The 17485-nt window shown below is 46.2% G+C and overlaps 1 protein-coding gene across 1 annotated transcript in view; it reads left to right on the forward strand.

The window, feature by feature from the left end:
* NMU (neuromedin U) overlaps positions 1-17485 on the forward strand; it is a 542180-nt gene that overhangs the window by 257731 nt on the left and 266964 nt on the right. Inside the window, exons 3-4 of the mRNA XM_086962634.1 lie at positions 8161-8208; positions 8292-8351. Coding sequence (XP_086818760.1) covers positions 8161-8208; positions 8292-8351 — 108 coding nt within the window. The remainder of the gene's footprint in view (positions 1-8160; positions 8209-8291; positions 8352-17485) is intronic.

Raw genomic sequence — 17485 nt, forward strand, 5'->3', positions numbered from 1 at the left:
AAAAGCATCACAGAAGAGGAGAGGACTTCCGCCCTCTCCCCACTCTGGCCCAAGCACACCAGTCATCAAGAATCTCAACATTAGATCACCTCATGCTGCAACACCCTGGCTCACCTCAAGCCCACCGCAGTGGCAAGAGCCCAACCATGGGCCAATTGTTACACAGAGGAACTCCGGCTGACAAAATGCTACTGTAGCAACTGGAGCGCAAATGGACACTAAGTGAAGACACCACAGAAAAAGGTATCTTCAAATCAGCCTTAATCCACTACCACCAGCAGACAAGGAACACCAAGCACACAGCTCTTGCAGATTTCAGTGATGCCGGCACTTACATCATCAAGGAAATCTTCACCATCATCAAAGATTTCACTGCGCTTCCTGCTACCTCCAGGAACATTAACCCCCACAAGACCTTTTAATCAATCAATCAAGGGGATTTCTAAAGCGTGCTACTCGTCTGTGAGGGTCTCAAGGCGCAGAGGGGGGTGGGGGGTGGGCTCAGCTCCGGGTCATCTGAAAAGCCAGGTCTTTAGGCACTTCCTGAAGGTGTGTAGGGTAGGGGAGCATCTGATATTGACTGGGAGCTCATTCCAGGCCTTCCACCCATTCTGGTTCTGCATATCCTGGGGGTCTCTGCTAGGGCGAGGTCGGCGAAGAGGAGGTGTCTTTTGGGTAAGTTGAAAGAGACTCATTCGTTAAGGTATTTTGGTCTGATGTTGTGGAGGGATTTGTAGGTGTGGGTAGGTAGCTTGAAAGTTACTCTCTCCTCGACAGTAAGCCAGGGAAGGTCTCGCAGGTGCTGTGTCATGTGCTCGTGTCATGGGATGGCGAGGATGAGTCTGACTGGTGTGTTCTGTATAGTCTGGAGTTTGTGTAGCAGGGATTTGTTGATTCCAGCATACAGGGTGTTACCGTAGTCCAGTCTGCTGGTGATGAGTGAGTGGGTGACAGTCTTTCTGGCTTCGGGGGGGGATCCACTTGAAGGTCTTGGGGAGGATCGCAGGGAGTTGAAGCAGGTGGAGGTGACAGCATCAATCTGGCAAGTCATGGCCAGGGAGGAGTCTAGAATGATGCTGAGATTCCGGGTGTGGTCGTCATGGTGGGAGGATTTCTGAGGGCGGAGGGCCACCAGGTGTTGTCCCAAGCGGTGGGTAATGGTTCAAGGAGGAGGAGCTCTGTCTTCTCCGAGTTGGTCTTTAGGCAGCTGTTGCTCATCCAGGCTTTCAAGAATTCTGAATTCCTCTGTAACAAAATAACCTCTTTCTGCAGCAACTTTGACCCTCAACTGGATCCAGGTGCTTTTCATCGCACCAGATCAATAATGATACCCAGGGCCTGACTTGGAAGCCAAGCAGCCCTGGCAAGTTTTCAGACCAGCCACCTCATGAAGCGTAGTGCTCAAGTCAAACCACAACAAGGGGAGTTTGGGAGGGTGAGGAGGGGTGCATGTGTGAAGAACTGGCTAGTTCATGGAGGAAGACGAAAGTGAGTAAATTATGCTTTTGTAACTGGGAGCCAGTGGTACAGCACTGCTGCAAAACCGGCCCCTAGTAGCAAAACCGGTCCCCACCCTTCTAGGGAAATGCCCATTGCCTGGAATTGCCAGTCCAGCCCTTTTGATACCCAGGGGTATGCTACCTTATCGGGTACACTAAACAGCATCAAAAATGATTTTCTGGGGAATAACGTGGATTTTGGAGCTTAACCCACCAAAATCTGCTTGTTACTGTAAATAGCACATACCTTTCCCTTGTTACATTTCAGCAGGTGTGACCTGACAACATTTAACCAAGGGTGAGATATTTAACACATGCCATAATTACTGGATGCAGTTAATACCACTCAAATCGTAATTGCAACTCTTGCACAAACTGGGGCTTACACACAAACTGGGGCATACACAGGCACCAGAAAACACTGACCCACTTGCAATGAGGGCCAGATTGTGCAATTAAATATTTGAAAATGACTTACAGTGCAGGACCTCGCCTCCCAGTATGACAGAACCAAGGACAGCTGGAAGGGGAAGATAGAACTGAAGCAATGAAGGACAGGGAAGAAAAAGTGTAGTATTAAAAAAGAGAAGAGCCTTTCCCATTAACTTAAGCGACAGTAAATAGCTTCAGAGAGATTTATCACCTTAAGAATGTAAGGACTGTGACGAGGAAGACAGGCAGGGAGGTAACAATTAGCCCATCAACTGTGGTGAAAATTAGTACCTCAATGACAATTTTTTGTGTCATGGTGAAGCTTGTTTTGTCAACAAACTTTGAAGCACTAAGTGTTCAATCAATCAATCAATCAATCAATCAAAAGATTTCTAAAGCATGCTACTCACCCATGAGGGTATCAAGGCGCTGTTGAGAGGGGAGGGTGCAGCTCGGGGTCAGCTGAAAAGCCAGGTCTTGAGGATCTTCCTGAAGGTGTGCAGGATAGGGGAGCATTTGATGATGAATGGGAGCTTGTTCCAAGCTTTGGCTGTGAAGTAGGAGAAGGCTCTTCCTCCAGCTATGGTTCTGCGGATGCGCGGGGTCGCTGCCAGGGCAAGGTCGGCGGAGCGGAGGTTTCTTTTGGGTGCGTGGAAAGATTCTTTTGTTGAGGAATTTGGGTCCTATGTTGTGGAGGGATTTGTAGGCGTGAGTGAGTAGCTTAAAAGTTACTCTCTTTTCGACGGGAAGCCAGTGGAGGTCTCCCAGGTGTTGTGTCATGTGCTCATGTGGTGGGGTGCTAAAAACGAGTCTGGCTGCGGTGTTCAGGATGGTCTGGAGCTTGTGTAGCAGGGATTTGTTGATTCCCGCGTAAAGGGCATTTCCGTAGTCAAGTCTGCTAGTAATAAGTGCGTGGGTAAAAGTCTTTCTGGCTTCGGGGGGATCCACTTAAAAAAGGTCTTGCGGAGGACTCAGAGGGAGTAGAAACAGGTGGTGCCGACAGCGTTGATGTGGCGAGTCATGGTGAGGTAGAAGTCTAGAATGATGCTGAGGTTCCGGGTGTGGTCGTTGGGGTGGCTGGGTTTCACAAGGCGGAGCTGTCCCAAACGATGGGGGAGGGCCCAAGGACAAGGACCTCTGTCTTCAGTTTTCGGCAGCTGTCGCTCATCCAAGCTGTGACATCTTTCATTCCTTCCTGGAAGCTGAGTCTGGTGTCTTCAGGGTTCTTCATGAGAGAGAGGATGAGCTGGGTGTTGTCAGCGTAGGATACTATGCTGGGCCCATGCTGCCTGAAGATGGCGGCGAGGGGGGCCATGTAGATGATGAAGAGCGTGGGGATGAGCGATTATCCTTGGGGTACTCCGCAGTTGGGTCCTTAGAGGAAAGGTGGGACTCTGATCCTTGAGGTTCTGTCGGCGAGAAAGGAGCGGATCCAGTCGAGGGTGGATACCTGTATGCCAGCGTCGTGGAGTCTGGCTGCAAGAGTGCAGTGGGAGACGGTGTTGAAGGCTGTGGAGAGATCTAGCAGGATGAGGACCGCTGTGTGTCCCTGATAGCGTAGCGCAGAATGTCATCTGTGGCGAGAGGAGGGTGGTCTTGGTGCTTCGATTGCTGTGGAATCCGGACTGGTAGGAGTCGGGGATGGCATCCTTTTCCATGAAGGTGGTCAGTTATGCGCTGACGAATTTCCCTACGACTTTGGCTGCGAAGGGAAGGAGAGAGATGGGTTGGTACTTTTTCATATCTGTCGTTTCAGACGAAGGTTTCTTGAGGCAGGGCTTGACCACAGACCACTTCCAGGCATCGGGGAAGATGCCAGATTCGAAGGTGACAGTGGCGGCTGTGTGGAAGATGTGAGGCGGGTAGGGATCCGCGGGGGCACCAGAGTCGGTGCTCTTCATGGTCATGGTGGTGACCGGTGTCCAGCTGGTAATGGTGGGCTGGCTGTCATTGCTGGAGGGGATGGTGGTTTCTAGGGTCTGTTTGCTGAAGTTGTCGTAGAGGGCCTTGATGTTCAGGTTGAAGAAGGAGCTGAGCTTGTTGCAGAGGTCCTGGGATGGTGTTATATCTGTGGCTTCGCTTGGGAGGTTTGGTGAACTGCTGGATGATGTTGAAGAGTTCCTTTGAGTTGCTGGCATTGGTGAGGATTTTGTTCCTGATGAAGGTCCTCTTGGTGGATCCTATATGTTGGTGGTATTCTGCCTTGGCGTGCTTGCAGGCGGACTGGTCTTCTGTGGTTTTGCTGTTTCTCCATCATTTCTCGAGTCGTATGCAGGAGCATCTGGCTTCTTGGAGGACGGTGGTAAAGCAGGTGGCCTTCAGCGGGCGATGTCTGTCATGGCAGTGGAGGGTAGTGAGCTTGTCCGTGCAGTTGGTGATCCAAGGGTGTAGTTCCGTGTCTGCAGAGGTGGCGTTGATCATGGCAAAGGGGGGGTCTTGGACAAGGGTATAGTTGAGGTGCTTCTCTGTGACCTTGCATCAGTTCCTTCGCGGTGGGCACTGTGCGTGCTTGTGTGCGGTGGTGGTGTTGAAACAGAAGTGTACGGAGTGATGGTCTGGCCAGAGGGGCTGCGAGGTGTGGCTGAAGTGGATGTTTCTCCCTCCTGCAAAGATGGGGTCGAGGGTGTGTCCGGCCTTGTGGGTGGGGGTGGTGACGAGCTGCTTCAGTGCAAGGTTGGCAAGGTTGTCCAGGAGGGCGGTGGAGTCTGGGTCGCTGCGGTTGTCGAGGTGGAAGTGCAGGTTTCCGATAAGTATGTAGTCCATGGAGGCAATGGCATGGGGTGCGATGAGGTCAGCAGGGGTGAAAGGAGCTTGGTGCCCAGGGGGTCTGTTAGCGAGGGTGCCGCGCATTGTGGTTCTGGGGCTGGTCTGGACCTGGATTGGAGGTGTTCGGTGTTAGAGAGGTTGTCGCTCATCCTGGAGAGGTAGAGTTAGAGGGAGCTTTTGTGTGAGATGGTGAGTCCTCCTCCTGGGCAATGGGGGTGGTCCTTCCTCTGGATCTTGTAGCCGTCAGGAATGGCGGTACCGATGTCAGGGACAGAGGCAGCATTTGTCCAGGTTTCTGTGAAGAAGGCAACATCAGGCAAGGGGGGTCAAGGAGGTCCCAGAACTCTACGGTGTGTCTGTGCAGGGAGTGCACGTTGAGTAGGATACATTTCAGGGCTTCTTTGGTGCGGGATCCGGCAAGGGTCTTGGGGGTGCTGTGGCAGGTGAAGGAATGTTGGCAGGAAAATTGGCAATGGGTGGTGTTCCGCATCGACAGCTGGCAGTTGTGGTTTCTACCGGGGTTGAGTGCAAGGAGGGCAGATGGGTTGTAGCGGTGGAAGTTTGGATAGCCAGGATCCCTAGCACTGGTTGTCGTCGGGTCGCAGACAGGGTTGCCTTTGGCATGCCTTTAGCATGCCGGCGGTGCAGCCGTGCAGCGGCCTCCATTAAGTAGAGGTCGGGGTGGGCGGGGCAGCTACGAGGTGGGACAAAAAAGTCTTCCTCATGCTAAAGGACATGTAACTCTGACCTTAGCGCCCCAACTGTACTTATGTCTTTATCCCTAATGCTGATTTTTGTTGCCATAGGCAAACACGGATCATGCGTGTACACCATGACATAGGCTTGTTTTACGGACTGCAGTCTTGTTGAACCGGGAGAAGTGCCCAAAGCATTACCCTCATAGTGATGAAAGGCTACTGCCTTTACCACGAGTTAAGCAGCATGATTGCGGTGTTGGTGGAATAGGAGTGAACATCCCCTTATTAACCTGTGCCCCTTGAGTGAGGCCTAAAGGCTCATTCATTTAAAGTTCCATTGCTGTGTGCTTAACTCACCCCTTGGCCTATATAGGTTTAGCTTGTAGTGAGGGGCAGTGCATGTGCGAATTACATGTGGAGGATATATATGTGCTTTGAATGGTACAATACTGGGATAATTTAGTACTGTGCAGTGTGTGCATGTTAAATGCATGTGCTGGGTGTGTGTGTGCCTGTGAGTGGTACAATGCATGAAGGAGGCCAGGGCTGCATGGTGAAACATGAGAGGAATCACCCAGACAGATTTGCATATTGCAGCATTCCTGTCGGCTAAGTGGAACACACTAGAGAAGGTAGAGCCAGGCTTCCCCAGTACACTTTATTGATTGCTCTTTGATTCAGAGAGAGGTCACAAGGAAAGGGCCTTGGGACATTGCAAGAAGGAGTTGGGGCTGATAAGAGAATTATAAGCAGTAGGGTTGAGTACCTGTGCCAACCTTTTGATACACTTATCACTGTGGCCGACATTCAAGTGTTAACTCTAGTCACCTCCACAGCCTGTTTTGTGGGGCTATCACCTTTGGAAACACTCCTGCTGTGACAGACTGCTTTCTGGAGAAAAAGACAGCAGAGGAGTGGGTACTTCAAAAGGAAGCAAACCCCCAACATAAACGTCATAGACACAGAATCTAAATCACAATTGGTGTAGTAAATGGACTACTAGTAGGGGAGATTGTAAATCTAAATACTGTCAACTGTCAAGCAGCCATTCACTCAGTGTGAGGAGGAGAAACTCTGCAACACTTTTGACAGTGACCAGGACTGGCGGCCAAAGCCTACTAGTCTCCCAGCTGGGTTAGGGGACATCAACCAGTGAATCCAAGACCACCTGTTCTTGTGCCTGGAGCACCAGCGCCTCTCTGCTTGCCAAGACCAGTGTGCCCTGTGAGGAAGAGGAGCGGGTTGGTTGGTGTACGGTCCAGTGGGAAATCCTGTTGAGTGTACTCCATTTACCATTTACGATGTGTGAGAATATGGCTGCTGCACTAATTGTTGTTGCCCATGTGCAGGATATAGTCGGCAACGTTCATATGCCAAAGGAGGGACATCTGGAAGTGAGGCTTGGACATCCATGTGCGTAATGGGTCATCGCCTGTGTACAGTGAGGACTCAGTGACGGCGAATGGCAGGAGGGCCCCTGCAAAGTGAAGTGTGATCTGTGCCGATCAGGCCGGAGCCTGTGAGCAGTCAACCTGGTATGACAAGAAGGGTCGCTATGGACAGATTGGTGTGCGGAATAGGTCATAGCCCAAGCGCAGTGGCGAGCCCGCGACCCCGTATGCCAGGAGAGGCTCTAATGAAGGAATCTGTGTGTGCTGATTGAGTTGAAGCCCATGTGCAGTAGAGGTACGTTGATTCCATATGCCAGAGGGGTTTATCTGTACCAGCAAAAAGTGTGACCTGATCAGGATTGTTGCTGGAGGTGTGAGACCTACGTTGGAACACCTATGTACCTACATCAGAACACAGAATCATCATTAGGACATTCACATCTAATACACCCCTCACTGTGGGACTTAACCTGCCAGAAGGAGCCATGAAGAACCACTGGTCAGTGCAGTTGCATAACCGCATTCGAGAAACTCAATGATCTCAGAGTGTAGCCGGCCTATGCCGCATGAAACGAACTCACATGAACCAGTCGCTGCCACTCCAGCGCATGCGACGGGGATGCGCTCAGTAACTTTGGTTGCTCCAACCATGCAGGTGTGGGTAAAAATTATTTTGGGCCAGTCGGCCCCAGGGAAACTTGCTTTCTAGATAGCGCTTCGGCGCTGGAACACTTATGATTTTATTAGAGTGGAGTGCACTGTTAAGAAACAGACTACTAGTGGGGCTTACCTTGGTTGTTGCCTATAGTGAATGGCCATAACCACTACCTCTAGAGCCTGCCTATGAAGCACTGGAGCCGGGAGGACTGTGTAGTTGTATGTGAATGTCATATTTACCTTTGCGTTAGTAGCACTAAAATAAAATACTTCTTTTTCATAAAAGTGAGCATTTGACTGGACAATAATGTATTGCTGTTACTTGGTGTATTTTCAGTTGTGGGCTGGAGTTCACCACCTGTATCTCTCCCCCTGGTAACTGTGCCTTTTGACTCTGGGGTCAGAGCATGAGAATAGTAGTAAAACCACAAAGTTGAAAGATTTAGCAAACCATTGTGACCCTTCTTCATCTTTTTTCACGAGCACAGGTAACTGGTATTGCTGTAACTCTTTTTCAAATTTCCTAATTTCCTAATTAAACATTCGAACTAACCATCGATAATGACATCATGAACGACTGTAAGAAAAAAATCAATTTAGGACGGGCATTGTGGATGATTTCGCTGCCAACTGTCTCTTATAAGGGGAAATGGCTTTTGAAAAAGGATAGCAACCCTATTTATATTTGATAACTCAAACATGACTTTACCTTTGCAGATAGACGAGGCTTGTTCCAGTTTCCTGTCCGCAGAACCACAGCCACAGGTAAGGTATTTATCTTAAGAATTTATCTTAGATGTTAGCCTTCGAAGTTACGGTTTAACGTGTAAACGTTGTTTTTTGCCTAGGCATCCAGTGCGTTGGAAGAACTCTGCTTTACAGTCGTGGGGCTTCTACAGAAATCTCAGGTAAAGAAATCATGTGACTGAGATTCTTTTATTAAATGTGCAAAAAATGCAGGTAGTAGTATTATATCAATATAACGAATAGTTGTGTCCATTAACTGTAACCCCTTGGAATGTGTTGAGCAGCAAGATAAATAAAAATAAATGACAGAACGTAACGCAGTACTAATACTAAATAACACCAGAATGCACTAAAAACCTATTCAGCTATATAGGATTTATTCACTGACCATGGGCCACATTGAATCATTTTACCATTGGTGGTAAATGCTAAATACTGCAGCAACCGGTTATTAAAATTCCAGAAAGATTTCCTACATTAGGTGGAAATAACTCCACCGTGATATATGTAACTGGTGCTCAACTTACCCACGGTGATACATACATTACTACCATCGTTGTCGTAACAGGACATAAGGCAGTCTAAAATAAAAGGAGGAGAGTAATAATCACTGAAGATTGTGATCACAAAATTGAAAATGAAATTCAGCCTAACAAGACATACATTGCTGATTTCACCATCTTTGATACACCAAGTGGAATGTTATGCACAGCAAAGGTAAACCTAATTCCCTCATGATGGTCAACAAGTCAAGCAAACACTGCAATTAAGCAACCGATAAATGATACAGAAATAACAAACGTTTCAGCAGTATAGCCACACTTTGATGCTCGAACCTTAAAATATTGAATTGCAAAAGCATGTTTTACAGTTCAACTTACTCAAAAAAGATATAGCCACAAATTCAAAGCCAAAAATAGAAAACAAACATACACCCGCGTTCAATGAAAAGCGTTTATTAAGGGGCAGTTCCCCCTTAGTGGATGCAATGGTAACATTAGCTCATGTAAACACTTGCACTCCTAAAACTGCAGCTCTAAAAAAAGGGCATATGTTGGTATCACCATTCACCATCCCCAATGCACATGCTGTCATACTGCTCTGAAGGGGACTGACTACACAACTGATGAGAACCTCCTTGACACGCAACTCTGGCGTGGCATAAGCAGGCATCCGAGGCATCCGGGCTAGGAAGAGAGCACATAGGAGGGGAGAAGGTTCAGACAAATGACATCACTCTAAGTAAACCAATCAAGAGTGTTTACAGATATACAAACTCAGGAAGGACCTATGAAAAGCCTGGTTATGTCTTTTAACACCCCAGGAAAAACATACCTGTCGAGACAGCTCTGTGCTACTAGCTCTCTCTAGCATTACTAGAGACTTCATTTGTACATCACTTCTATTCTTACACACGAGGATAAGGAAAATCATAGATACAGTCAATTAAAGCACATTGTATCGGCTTCCTTCAGATCCCGCTGCAGGTACGACACTGAAAGAGATTCAAAAGCATCTCAACATCCTCGTTGTCTCCTATAAAGCGAAGGATACACCTGGTTCCCAGATGGCTGGTGGCCACAGCTATCCTGCACGTCAGAGACCTGCCATGAATGCAACAACACAGATACTGGAAATGCATCCTTCTCTGTAAATTGTGTAGGTCCAAAAAGGCGCTGCACCTCCACATGCCGGTACAAACACTCATAATTCTCTATTCTGAATCCACATGATGCAGAGAAAGACACGGTTGCTCACATCCTTTCACAACCTTTCTCCAGTGAAAAGAATAAATAGAAAAGAGCACATGTCCAGGTACAGCTCCACCCATATGCAAGTCATAGGGTCGCTGAAACAGGGATTTATGTGCCTGTATCTGGACATATGTCTAAGTCCACCCACTGAAGTCAGGTCTGCCTCTTTTTCCTCAACTTGGCCACCAATATACAACTACCACTCATGAATGGCCATGGACAGTACCTGTCTGAGAGAACACCAACATGTTACAAATAAAGTCAGTCAGGCAGCCATCACTACAGCCGCAGAGTACAGACCTGCAGCACTAGCTGGGGGGTGTGATTTTCTAATCGCGAGGATTGCACCTCCTGTTGGAGAGACGCAAGGCTCTCCAGGAGGGAGGTCAATGCTATGCTGGTATCCATCGTCCAGGCTGGGAAGCAGTATTGGGCTTGACAATATGTCAGGATGTATCAGTAGCACAAAACATGTACTGCCACTAACCTCTTGGTTCGGCCAGCAGAACGAAGGCTTGGAGAGGAGCCCCCCTACTCCCCGGGGTGCAACCCCCCACAGGGTAATATAACATCACTATGTAAGGAAGCACTCCGGGGATGGATCTTCTTGTCCTTAAATCTGGTCTAGGCTGAGTACGTCTTCAGAAGACACCCCACATGTACACGCTGCATATAAAAGAACAGAGAGAGATGTATGAGAGACAATATGGGGAGTATCAATCATACACAAGCAACCAATTGTGCAACTGTCAAAACACTCACAATCCTCTGTGCTGCAGTAATCGGAGTATGGCCCATGACCATCAATCCTTGGTCGAGAACACTCAAAATAGGTAGGTAGAATGTTTATTCAGAATAATCCACAAGCTGGCAGAGAGCCAGTAAGGGGCACCCTAGCTGTATTACTAGCACAGCCTGAGTACTGAAGGCACAATGAGGAAACACAAAGTAAAAACACACCCGAACGCTGTTTTCAAACACAGCACGAGTGTTACCGGCAGAATTGCAATCCCAAAGTATAAACATGCTTGAAAGCTGTTTTCAAGCACGGCGCGACCGTTACAGGCACAGTTGCAATTCTAAAGTGTAAACGCGCCCGCCTGCTGTTTTCAAGCACAGCGTGGGCGCATTCAGAGGTATTGTTTAAGAGCGCAAAACAAATACATAATGGCACGTTGCGGGAGGAGTGCTCCGGCGCTTCTCTCCTGTCTATTCAATGATAATTGGGGATCCTGGCTAAGGCTAGCAACCCCAATCTCTGGCTTCCTGACAACTTTTGGTAATCCAGCAGGAAAAGTCCCTCAAGGAAACACAAGGCATTCGTCCAAGAAACTCCCTTCCGATTCAGCTCCATAGGCGACAAGAAACCCAGCGTGGAACATACTTCTTCTCTCTGGACCGCGAGAAATCAGGCGAGATTGTCAAGCCCCTCCTTCCGGAAGAGGAGGTGCTTTATAGGGGCAGATACCTCAGGGAAGTCCGCTTCTTCTTACCTTGATGCGCTCAAAAAGCTTCTGGGAGATGTACTATGTTCGGCGCCTGAACCTTGCAGACCGGGGGACATGAATACTGGGGAGGGAAGCACTATGTATGAATACATTACCTGCCTTTCTTCCCTGTCTGCTCAACGTGATCGCAACAGAAGCATTCCAAGGTAAGATCAAGAAAAGGTGTCAGCTTGTGAAGACTTCCTAAGAAGTACACTCAAGTTGTAAGGGTCAGTAGCTAAAACTAAGTCTTCCTTCTAAGAATCGATCCCTTCTTTAACCCTCCTAATGGCTCTCTGTTAACTCTTCCCTCGGGGCACTGTCCCTAATACAAAATCCACAATAGGTAGGACACGCCTCTGAAACACCTCCTCTGGCTAGGCACCTCTTGTAAGTAAATTTCCACCAAAACTTGTTCTCCGTCCAGCAACAGTTGGTATGTCCTTGAGTCTCAGGCTTCTCCAGCAATTTCCCAATTATCGAGATTCCAATATACTTTGTTGCAGGTCTCCTCCATACCTAACTCCTAAAACAAAAGGCGTCAGTCTAACTCTTGAGAACGAAGTCCGTGCACCTGCAACAGAATCATGACAACAGAACAACCTTGCACGCACATGAATTTTGCTGACTGCCTCCGAATGAGGGCTTTACCAGGGATAATGCATTTCAGGCCTACCAAATTCAGCTAACATAAGAAATACGAATAGGCCTTTCATACCAAAATGTGAACATTTCATTTAGGCCTTTATACATCGCAAACTACACACATTAATAAATGTTGCATCTGCAAGCACTACATTTCATCACGTTCAGGCACAGTTAATCATTCCTACATGTGCAACTTTACTATGGTGGTCGTTTAATTCTAATGCATTACATTACTCATGAGCTATTTTATTAAGCATTTGCAATGACTATCGAAGATTACATGATTACATTTAAATGCAATTTTACTTTCTCGAACGGCATGAACTAATTTTCTACCATTATACTTCACATTTCATAATTACTTCCACATTTCTAATGATCAGTTTTAGTACAACACAAAAATATATGCGGGTGCGGACTATCCATGAATATAATGCACCCCTACAATTTTCAAAATATCATGATGCTCTATCAGGTCCATAGGACCACTTTATCTCACAGCTCATCGGCATATTCTACAGCTAGTACCTGCTCCTCCCACCAGCCCATATGCAAATTGGCATAACTGGGGGCGAAGCAGGTGCCCATTGCGTCCCTTGTAGCTATTTTAAAAGGTCCTTGCTATATAAAAATATGTTATTTTTTAGACCCCGTTGGTGCATATATACTAACATTTCAGTGTGCCTGTATAACGTGAGTAGGCATGCTTTCAAATAATAATCCACTTGTTCTTTCAAAAAAGCATCACCTGTTCCCTCATACTCTCCACCCCTCTCCTAACTGTCTATATCCTTCAGAGTACCCATATCAGAAATCTTTAATGTAGTGGTGGTATCCATGGCTCTCTAGTCAGGTTGTTCAGCCGGCCTACCTACTGCATAATACTTAGGCAACCTTAGTTTTCGTGTGAATTTAAAACAATCGATCCGGGTTTGAACATAGTCCATATCCTCAGGGGCACAATAAGAGAGACCTCATGACAACATTTTAGTTTCCTCTGCATTTAATGTTAAATCAGACAAATTAATAATGCTTATATTAGTGTCTATTATTTGATCTTTTTGTTGGTCACTTTCTTTGCCAATTGGTTCAATTGTTCTCCACGACCTATGGTTTTTCCTCTTCCTCTTCATCTTCCTCCCCCTTGCAATGGTCTCTCTTGGCCCCGTAATGTCCTTAAATTTGTGTTTCTGTCCCACCGCAAAAAACACAACTCATCCTCTACAGTGGGTATGCTGCTAGTTTGCTGTGTCTCCTCATTCTCAATTTCCGCTTCAGAGTTGAGATCTGACTCTGATTCCACATTCTGTTGCTCTGTATTGCTTTTAATGCTGATGGCCATTTTTTGCCACCGTATATTCTCAAACTGTTTTGAGAACGTAAAGATCTGGCCCCTCTGGTAGTCCAGTTTGTCTCTTCTGAACTTAGTTGCCTTACGATCCTCGATGGTCTGTTTGTATTTCTTAATTCTCGCCTGCATTCCTGCCTGCAGCTTTTTGATAATATCCTGTTCCAGCAAATTACTTAGTTGATCAGAGAGTGTATCAATTTTCTAAAGTATGGCTTGTCTATCTATATCAGCTTATTTGATTAAAATAGCCAACATACGCTGGGATGAATCTGCATTATTCTAAGCCGACTCTCGTAGCTTATCCGGATTAGGAGGCTCATATGTGGGTGTGATCAATATGTGAAGGCCCCTTCGGACCCTTCCCACTTCCAGATAGCGTGTCAACGACTTACTCTCACACCATTTGGAGGTTTGGTTTCTCTTGTAATCAATTTCTCTAATGCTCTCAACAGTTCCTTGTCGTCATTGGCACTAACAGTTTCTCCTTCGTTCCTCATTCTTACAGGCTCATCAGTTACTTCAACATCACTGAACAGCTGATCCGCTGCACTCTTTTTCCTTAAGCCACTTCATGATACATGCAATGTGGCAAAACATCTATTGAATCTTTGGGGACCATGGATAGAAATACAGAGCGGGGTTTGAACGGTGTGATTGGTTTATTGTACACACTCAGATCTTGTTCTCTCAAAAAAGCATCACCTGTTCCCTCATACTCTCCACCCCTCTCCTAACTGTCCATATCCTTCAGAGTCCCCAGATCGGAAATCTTTAATATAGTGGTGGCATCCATGGCTCTCATGTCAGGTCGTTCAGCCGGCCTACCTACTGCATAATACTTAGGCAACCTTAGTTTTCATGTGAATTTAAAACAATTGATCCGGGTTTGTACATAGTTCATATCCTCAGGGGCGCAATAAGGGAGACTGCATGACATCATTTTAGTTTCCTCTGCATTTAATGTTAAATCAGGAAAATTAATAATGCTGATATTAGTGTCCATTATTTGTTCTTTTTGTTGGTCACTTTGTTTGCCAATTGGTTCACTTGTTCTCCACGGCCTATGGTTTTTCCTCTTCCTCTTCATCTTCCTCCCCCTTGCAATTGACTCTCTTGGCCCCGTAATGTCCTTAAATTTGTGTTTCTATCCCACCGCAAAAAACACAACTCATCCTCTACAGTGGGTATGCTGCTAGTTTGCTGTGTCTCCTCATTCTCAATTTCCGCTTCAGAGTTGAGATCTGACTCTGATTCCACATTCTGTTGCGCTGTATTGCTTTTAATGCTGATGGTAATTTTTTGCCGCCGTATAGTCTTGAACAGTTTTGAGACCGTAAAGTTATGGCCCTTCTGGTAGTCCAGTTTATCTCTTCTGAACTTAGTTGCCTTACGATCTTTGATGGTCTGTTTGTATCTCTTAATTCTCGCCTGCATTCCTGCCTGCAGCTTTTTGATAATATCATGTTCAACTAATTTAATTAGTTGATCAGAGAGTGTATCAATTTTCTTAAGTATGGCTTGCCTATCTATATCAGCATATTTGATTAAAATAGCCAACATACGCTTGGATGCTCTCAACAGTTCCTTGTCGTCATTGGCACTAACAGTTTCTCCTTCCTTCCTCATTCTTACAGGCTCCTCAGTTACTTCAGCATTACTGAACAGCTGATCCGCTGCACTCTCTTTTTCCTTAAGCCACTCCATGATACATGCAATGCGACAAAACAAGCACTCGATATTCAGCGCCCCGTTGTGCAGACCAATGCGCTTCTCCTCCCTCCCCGCTGCTATGCTTAAACGTTGCTCGCGTCTTACCGCTTCCACTGGACTTCGTACTCCGGTTACAGTTTGCCTTGCAACTAGCAATTGCTCGATATCAATGGTTCTGCAGCAGGGAGCTCCGCGCTGTGTACCTTGTACAGCGTTCTCTTCCACCTGATCCTCATAGTGCTCCTGAGTGGGAGGGCATGCCGGAATTAGGCACCGGTTTGCAAACTACTATCTTCGTTCCAACGCCTGCTCCTACAATTCACAACAGACTCCAGCACGCTCAGGGTTGCTCGTTTTGAGTGTTTATTTCAGCCACATACTGTCAGGTAACACGTTTTAACCGTAGAAGCGGTCTTTTGAAAACCTGAAGTCACCCCCATTTCATCACCATTTTATACTAGTGCTACTCCTAAAGTGACAGTGCATCATTAGCAATAAAGGTTTGAATAAAAAATTAATGTGACAGTGCAACAATGTAACTCCGAAAGCGACATTTGCAGTCAATATGTCCAGACAAATTGTCACTGCATTGTGCAAATGAGCATACCAAATATCTCAAATTATAAAATGTAAATGTGGGTGTACTTGTAAAGCGCACTGTGACTCCATGGAGTATCCTGGTGCTGAAGACCGCTGGGGAACCTGTCCTGGTTTTCCCTGTGAGATGGTCCCTTTCTGGGTATCTCCAAGGTGAAACCAGGCATCCCTGGCATCTGTGGGGGGCCGTCGTAGAGATGAGGCAAGCTTAATGCCCAGAGTTGTCGAGTGTGTTCCCTGGTTGGAGTAGGCACCAAGGCGAGAATTATCGAGTCCGTTTTGACCCTGGTCCACAACCCTGCCGTGTCGGGAATTGAACCCTGGTCCCGGCCGTTCTCTGCTTACGGGTCTGCCGCCTCTAACCAGTGAGCCACACCACTCTGCGGCAATATCACAAGTTTTTACAATTTACAACATTCTAAATAAATTTAGTAAAAACATTTTTTTTAAATTTCAGGCTAGTGCCCTATTGCTGCCTCATTTGTAATAGCCCATACTCCCGGACTGACTTGACACTCATTGATGATATTATGGGCAATGTCGCTCAGTTAGTAAAGTGAAATGTGCCTTGAGCAAATTTCACATTGTTATTTAACATTCAAAATAACATAGCATAATATATATATATATATATATATATATATATATATATATATATATATATATATATATATATATATATATATATATATATATATATATATATATATTTGCTGTGCTATTTAACTTAAAGATATATATATGTATATATATATGTGTGTGTGTATGTGTATATATATATATATATATGTATTACCTACTGGCGGTCGCCAGTAGGCAGTTATAGTTAGGATTTTTTTCAATGTTAAATCTCAAAATTCTATTTGGAATAACGTTGGCTTCAGTTGACGAATCTGCCTGAAAATTTCCTCAAAATGGCCTCGCGGCGCCCTGGTCCTTCCCTGAAAGTTTGGGGGGAATTCGTCAAGCGGGGGCCGAGATAAAAGGGGGGTCCCAAAACTCATTTTCTCCATGTTAATTTCCATAGGCCGGTCGATTTCACTTTTAGCCCGAACGGCTGAATGGATTTCCATCAAATTTGGCAAAATTGTAGGGACTGGTAGCCCGATGTGCCTTTGCTATGTCTCGAGATATGTGCTCCTGTAGATTTTGAGTAATTTAGGTTCAAAAAAATATATATATCTATAGCAGCGCCCCAGTACGCGCCCCGGGGAGCGCTCCGGGCGCGCCGCGTGAGGTGCGCACGGAAAGCTGATTGGGTCTCGGGTGTCTGTAAACATTCGAAACAGTCCGGAGCGGCCGCCATCTTGTGTCTCGGTAAAATCGAGACACAAGAGGTGGCTAAAACAAAGGGGGAAATGACCGTAAGGCGTCAGGGATAGACCCCCTCTGACCCCCTAGGTTTGTTGTGGGGGCAATAAAAGGGACCAGCGGGGCATTTAAAATATATATTTTTTTCCGTTTTGCGCGGGGGGAGCGCTCGGTGCGCTCCCCGGTGCGCGTACCGGGGAGCGTACTATGAGGAAAAAAGAATGACAGAGTTTTTAAAAAAGGAAGCCTTTTTTTTAGAAATTGGAGGTAGTTCTAAAAAGAACTTTTTTTTCTTCTTTTTGTTGTTTTATATTTTTTTGTGTTTTTTGAACATTTTGTACTTTTTTTGGCTTTTCAAAACAGTTTTATATTTTTTTTGTATTTTTTTAGGGGGAGAAACAAAAAAAAGGGAATTGAAACTGGCTCAACTGGAGCAA

Source organism: Lissotriton vulgaris, chromosome 3_1, assembly GCF_964263255.1.
Source record: "Lissotriton vulgaris chromosome 3_1, aLisVul1.2, whole genome shotgun sequence".
NCBI lineage: Eukaryota > Metazoa > Chordata > Amphibia > Caudata > Salamandridae > Lissotriton > Lissotriton vulgaris.